This window comes from Pundamilia nyererei, unplaced genomic scaffold (genome assembly GCF_000239375.1).
Source record: "Pundamilia nyererei isolate P.nyererei 1_Seehausen unplaced genomic scaffold, PunNye1.0 scaffold00221, whole genome shotgun sequence".
NCBI lineage: Eukaryota > Metazoa > Chordata > Actinopteri > Cichliformes > Cichlidae > Pundamilia > Pundamilia nyererei.
Window position 1 is genome coordinate 839949 of NW_005187622.1, and position 7063 is coordinate 847011.

Below are 7063 nucleotides of genomic sequence, written 5' to 3' on the forward strand. Positions count from 1 at the left end.
TCTGGGGGGATGGTGACCTTTGAATGACCTATAAAATAAAGTTTAATATCTCGGAAACCGTAGCAGCACAAACGCTAATTTTACCTGCACAAATCTGCACAAACGTAGCACTAACCGCTCCGCCTATTTGCCTTTACGTTTCAAGTGGATGGGGGGTCAGCTTCACTCTGCTGTTATAACTGTGTCTTTCATAAATAATTAGCAATTTGGCTGTACTCTGTCTGCCCTTTGACCTTTGAGTTGTAGCGTTCAAAGCGTCAGATGTAGGAGTTTGTAGCAGCAGCAGCTACCGTGTAACTACCTCTGTCTGTTAGCTCCCGGGCTAATTAAACACTCCCTCCTTTATTTGTTTTTTAGCAGGAAAAGTTTGCCTGAAGCTCGTTTTTGGACTGAGACTTATTCAGATGATTTTTTTGTTCGAACAGCCGCTGAACGCTAGTGTAGTTAAGCTAACCTTACAGGAAGTGAATTTTCAAAATAAAACAATGTTGCTTTGTAGGTTTTACTATTAAAAACCAACAAACTTGCATATTTAGAATTGACAAACAATTCGGAGTCCTGTGTGTGACAAATATATACATTGTGGCGAGAATAAGGCACGGCGGGACCACGGAGTATCATTCGGAGCCATCTTTATTCACATCTCACCACAACACATTTTTCCAAACCCCTGAGTCCCCGTGTTTTTAACTAGGCGGGCGTGATTAAGGATGCCGTGCAGGTGCGTCCGCCCTCCCTGCACGGCACCGCAGACCACGCCCCACCACAACATTTTATCAATTTAATCTCAAATATGGCCCGTACAAACAACCACCTGCAAACTCAATGAAATTTCTTTAGATTTTTTTTAAAGAAATTAACGCATTCCTTTGTTTCCTATTTTAAGAATATTAAACATTTAATTAACTTAAAACAAGAAATAAAAAATGTAGGGCGGATTATTTAGGTTCTTTTAATTTTCTTCTGTCTTATTTTCACTGAGGGGAGAAGGGAGGTGTTGGCATATAGGTTAACTTTCTTCCTGCTGCAGGAAGCTAGCTGGCTGCACGCTCTTCATCACCGGAGCGAGTCGAGGAATCGGGAAGGCCATAGCTCTGAAAGCTGCCAGAGATGGTGCCAACATCGTGATTGCTGCCAAAACTGCTGAGCCCCACCCCAAACTCCCCGGGACCATCTACACCGCAGCACAGGAGGGTGAGGCGCTGACAGGTCAATAAGGTAACGAGCAACCTTTGTCTCTGAACTTACATTTTGTGTGTGTGTGTGTGTGTGCGCGCACGCATGTTGCAGTGGAGGCAGCGGGCGGAAAGGCATTGCCATGCGTGGTGGACATTCGTGATGAGCAGCAGATCGGAGATGCTGTTCAGAAAGCCGTTGACGCATTTGGAGGTAAAGACACTTTTTCAAAATCACCTTTAATCAGAACAGGAAGTAGATTCTATCCTGGCAACACACCACCTTATCAGAGACATCATCAGTTCTTGTCTGATTGGCAGGCATCGACATCTTGGTGAACAATGCAAGTGCCATCAGTCTGACAGGAACTCTGGAGACGCATATGAAAAAGGTCGACCTGATGCTGGGAATCAACCTGAGAGGAACTTACCTGACGTATGAGCACACACCTGCATTTGTTTTTTTAAACAGGAAGTGAGCTAAGACGCTTAAAGCTACAGCAACTCATCCATCACACGCAGACACGATTGGTAGTTCCAGGTCTGTGACAGGTGAGAACAGGTAGAGCAGGTAACCAGCTTGTCTCCTGTAAACTGTGAGTTCACATACAGGAAGTATGTTTACAGTGAGGAGTTACAGGTGACTGTTTGAGTGCCAGAAAGGCTGATCAGGGTTAATCACTCAGCTCTGAGTTGATAAAAGAAAGCTGTCATCACTGATTCACCATGACAACGGGCAAATAAAGAGCAGAGTGCATTTTTAATCCAGTGGATCAAAAAAAGATGTTTCCATGTGACCTGATGATGATGTGAGCACAACAGCATAGTTACATTTCTTGTAGCTTTAAACCAAAACGGTGTGACTCCCAAACACACACTACACCTCATGAGAACACGTACAACCAAAGTAAACATAAAGGTCGTCAAACGGTTTCACCAACAAAGTTTTGAAACTGACGGAGTGACACAACTCTCCGGTGGTGTTTTTGTCCTGCAACCTGTTGTTTGCCAAGTATGTTTGTAAACCCCTGCACCGTGAGTTGAGCTGAAGTGCACTAAATATCAAAGAAACAAGTTTCAGTGCTTTTAACGGGAATAAAGTAGCAACATGTTTTTATCAGCTCATAGCAGAGGAAGAAGACCACACTTTAGGAGACGAGCTGACACCGTCTCATCAGGCTGTTCAGAAACCTGAGTGAGTGGAGCGCATTGTGGAAATGCTGCTGGTGTCCTTTAATTTTCCACCAGCAGGTTGTTAAACGTTGCACTGCTGTAATAACCGATTTGCATGATTTATAGAAATTGTTCAGATCATGAAAGATTAACTTATCAAAGTGAGTTCAGTGTTCACTTGAGTTCAGTTTACATTAGTAATGTGTGTTTCACCCTTTAGGATAATTGACAAATGGAAGGAATTTTTCTTCACTTATAGAAATCGTAGACATGGAGCAGGTTTCACTGGATCACTGAAATAAGACATCTGTTGCTATTTCTTTAAATTTCCATATAGTGTGGTTAAAAGTCAAATTCTCTGGGCACCAAACGTCTCCTTATAGTTTCTGCTTTCAAACACTTCCCTCACATCATGTTTCCCACCAAGTTGAAGGTAGAGAAGTCACAAGTAAGAGGTGCATGTCTGTTTAAGCTTCTTTAACCCTCTGTCCTCAGATGGTCCTGCAGTAAAGTTGAAATGACACTAGGTGGCACTCAATGAGCATACATGGGTGCTACAGCAGTCTTTCTATAACATCATAATCTAGCTCTCCATAAACACTCCTGCCTGATAACTTCACGAGCCGCTGGTATGAGCGGAGCATGATGGAAGCACTCATTAAACACCAGTCGCGCTTGTAATCTTCCACACTATCAGTACACTGCTCTCTGTGTGCGTCAAAACACGATGTGCTGTGATTTGGGTGTCATTACTTAGTATTGGAGTTGAGGAGATGGACGGTTTGCATTTTGTGAGTCAAGTTAAGGAGCCACGTGTCCTCAGACTTTCATGAGACTGGAAAAACCAGAACTCGATACATGCTGAAAACCTTCCAGTGCTGCCAGTACTCCTCATCAGGCTGAGCAGGTTACACCTTTGCCCTGAGACTAATTCAGAGGCCTTGGTTTGAGTTGGGCTCAAGCTATTTGCTGTGTTTGTGTGTTTACGCCTGCGTGCTCTCTTGTCTAGCCTGTCAAATAAAAAAAAGAGTGGCTGCGTATAGGACTCGGATACAAACAGATACTTTGGTGACTTCGAGAGTCAAACTTAATATTTTTAGACTCTGTTGAACATTTAAAATTTTGCCCTGCAGCATTTAATGACTGCATCATATTTGAACTTGGAACGGTGTCTAAACAGCTCATAGTGCAAAAACTATTTAAACTGCATTTAGTCCAGTTTTAGATGAAGTCGTTTCAGATCAGGGTGAGCTGATGGATGATGGTCAGAGTGATCAGTGACAACTCGATTTTTAGCCATTTATTCTGTACACATCATTATTTCAGGTGAAACCTTCTCATATCCATCAGTGAAAAGTTGGCTGTGAGGCCACGATGGACAGTTGGTATGAGTACAGGTGTAAAAGGAAACTCAGGGCAGATGTTATGAGCTAATCTTGCTGCTCAGGTGATATTCGCCTACATCTGTTCACAGTAAAGAGAACTCATGCATCGCTGTGAAGATGTAAACGTGTCTTCATCCTGGGAGTTGGGAATAAACTTGTGGTGTGGGCTGATGAGCGCTTTGTGTGTTTTGGGTTTCAGAGGGTGAACGTGTCGCCCTGTCAGCTGCGTGTCAGTTCCTCCTGCCTCCCCTCAGCATCAGTATCACTCATGAAAGTGACTTTAACATTTAAACTTAAAGTCATTTGTGTAAGGTTGACAGTCCTGTGGGGGGGGGAAGATGCTCCTCCTTTTAAACTGATACTGTGAGAGATCTGTGTTGTGGGGCAAAGCATGACAACACCAGCAGAGGGCAGTATGAACTGGAGCAGAGTGTAGCGTATTCATGTAATCAGATACAGCTTTGTCTTTCAATGATTAGAAAACAAGACACTTAGAAAAACACTTGTTACTGGAACAGGTTTTCAAATACATGTGGACAGTAACATGTATGTGGTCACACGTGTTTGATGGGTCTGTGTTTCAGGTCTAAGCTGGTCATCCCTCACCTGCTGAAGAGTCGGAATCCTCACATCCTGAACCTGTCGCCGCCTCTCAACCTGAACCCCGTCTGGTTCAAGAACCACACCGGTAACTATAGCAACTATCTGGCCCTGTGTCCCATCATGCATCTGTACAACCTTTACATGTCTGATTTGTTTTTTTTAAGCCTACACAATGGCGAAGTATGGCATGTCCATGTGCGTACTGGGAATGGCTGAGGAGTTCAGAGGTCAAATTGCCGTCAACGCCCTCTGGCCGAGGACGGGTGAGCAGCTGTTAGCATGCTAACAATGCTAACACTTATTCTGTAATATTAACCCTGCTCTGTGTTGTTGCCATAGCGATTCAGACAGCAGCCATGGACATGCTGGGGGGAGAGGGTGTCAGTAAACAGTGTCGGAAAGCTGACATCATAGCGGACGCTGCCTACGCCATCCTGTCCCGTCCGAAAGATTACACGGGTCACTTCCTGGTGGATGAGGAGTTCCTCAGAGAGCAGGGCGTCAAAGACTTCGACCAGTACGCTGTCCAGCCGGGTCACCCTCTGCTGCCAGATTTCTTCCTGGATGAGACTCCAGAGTCACTGGTGGAGAAGATGGAGCAGCACGGTACAAACAAACACACTGCTGCCTGCCAGGCACTGGCTGTGTCCAAATTAAGAGGCCGCACGCTTGAAGTACGCGCACTACACGTGCGGTGCGTACTATAAGTACGAGAAGTGCGGAAGTGAGAGGCTTGTGAAATGGCTTCGTCGCGCTGTTCAGGTTGCCTAGCTACCATGATACTAACCGCGAGAAACGTTTCATACAGCTTTGTTTGACAGAAATGAAGGAGAGAAAATGTTTTCTTGGTCATTCATTTTTGTCATGACATCACTTTGATTAGTTGAGTATCTGAGGCTGAGACCACAGGACTGTAAACATGATTGTTGGGCTTCATTTCTGTACTGAAGTCATTTCAAGATTAGTTAGTAAATAACAATTAGCTAATGTTGTTCATGAGACTAAAGTCATCTCACTTTGGTAATGTAAATATTAGAGATGTACCGATCCGATATTATGTATCGGTATCGGTCCAATACTGACGTAAATTACTGGATCGGATATCGGAGAAAAATAAAAAATGTAATCCGATCCATTAAATATCAAAAAAGCACCTCACAAAACTTGCAGCACGGCGTAACTCTGCTCATAACCGTAGCACGTCGGAGCAGTGTGGTCACGTGATAGAGCAGCTGTGGCGTGCGAGATCTGTTGTCTGGTTCAGCATTTGGAGCCTCGCTACCAAACTGGCATTTCATCTCCGAGGAAGTTATCCCAGAGAGAAGTAAAGCAAGTGTGTAAGTTCATCTCTGAATGTTTGTAAAGCATTCCAGCGTTAAGCTTAACAACCGATATATGGAGCGACTGCCTCCCCCTCCGTCTCCTGCTGCTACTTCAATCGTGAAACTGCTTAATGATCAGCTGATCAGCTTTTCTGTGCAAGTCCGTCTCTCTTGTTTGTTTTTGGCCCACTTTGCACCAGAAAGAGGAAACCAGCGGCTGAACAACAGCAGCAAAGACGTTGGCTTTGACTTTGACATCCCAGCAGCCCCGGGGTCTTTACCATTTTTAACACCTTATTTTTTCCTAGGGGCAACCCCAGCCTTTAAACCACCATCCTCATCATCAGCCACGCCCACCTCTGGAGGCCCAGTGGAAACCACGTTTGATGTCATCAAAGGAGTCATTAATGAAGACGTTGTCAAGTCTACTCAGGGCATCTATCAGTTTGACCTGTCAGGTAACAAGGAATTAAAGGGGCAAGTCCAGTGGGTGTGTCTTTAACATTTATGTCCATATAAGGAGATTCAATGGGCGTGTCTTCAACACTTGTTTATGTCCATATAAGGAGAGCACACTGGCGTTTGGTTTCTGGACTTGAAGACTGGCTCGGGCAGCGTGGGGCAGGGCGAGCCCCCCACCAAAGCTGATGTTGTCATGAAAATGGACTCCAGTGACTTCAGCAAGATGTTTTCAGGTAACCTGTCACCATGGCAATAAAAAAAAATATGACTATAGGAAACATTAGTGAAGCTGCAGTTTTTTGTTATTTCAGGGAAACTGAAGCCCACGATGGCATTCATGTCAGGGAAGCTGAAGATCAAAGGAGACATGACGCTGGCGATCAAGTTGGAGAAACTGATGAATCGCATGAACAAGGCCAAACTGTGAAACTGAAACCCCACCCACATGTATGCAGGCCCCACCCTCTTGCTCTTTGTTCCTGTACATGTTGCCTTAATAATAAAAACACATTAACACCTCAATAAAGCAACCTTAATAACATCCAGGGTGTGTCCAATACCTTCCTTCTGCTGAGTTCAGACAGCCAATCAGAAACCAATGTCCACTATAGGCTCCAGCAGTGACTCAGCCCCACGTTAAAATGCCCATCTTTACAGCAGAAATAAACGTGTTTACAGCCTGATACAGAGACTGATTTGATCTATTCCCCTCGATAACAGCTGTTATGACAGCAGCAGGCAAGTACAGCCAGATATCAGAAACTGGTACTGCTGCAGCAGTACTGTTACTGGAGTGCATGCAGGGGATTAACGCAGTACTGACTATTTTTAATAGTTCTGTGTCTTTCACGTTTTGAAGTGAAATGTGTTTTCATATCAGTAGTTATAAACACTAACAGATTATCAGATTTTAATTGCAAAAAATGAAATAAATACAGATGGG

General features: G+C 44.2%; 1 protein-coding gene across 1 annotated transcript in view; it reads left to right on the forward strand.

Annotated features, from left to right (window-relative positions):
* hsdl2 (hydroxysteroid dehydrogenase like 2) overlaps positions 1 to 6663 on the forward strand; it is a 9836-nt gene extending 3173 nt beyond the window's left edge. The window contains exons 2-10 of the mRNA XM_005748424.1: positions 1031 to 1194; positions 1291 to 1389; positions 1497 to 1611; positions 4318 to 4421; positions 4501 to 4599; positions 4676 to 4942; positions 5967 to 6116; positions 6225 to 6353; positions 6432 to 6663. Of these exons, the coding sequence (XP_005748481.1) occupies positions 1031 to 1194; positions 1291 to 1389; positions 1497 to 1611; positions 4318 to 4421; positions 4501 to 4599; positions 4676 to 4942; positions 5967 to 6116; positions 6225 to 6353; positions 6432 to 6547 (1243 nt within the window). The 3' untranslated portion in view covers positions 6548 to 6663. The remainder of the gene's footprint in view (positions 1 to 1030; positions 1195 to 1290; positions 1390 to 1496; positions 1612 to 4317; positions 4422 to 4500; positions 4600 to 4675; positions 4943 to 5966; positions 6117 to 6224; positions 6354 to 6431) is intronic.
* Positions 6664 to 7063: the final 400 nt, after the last annotated feature.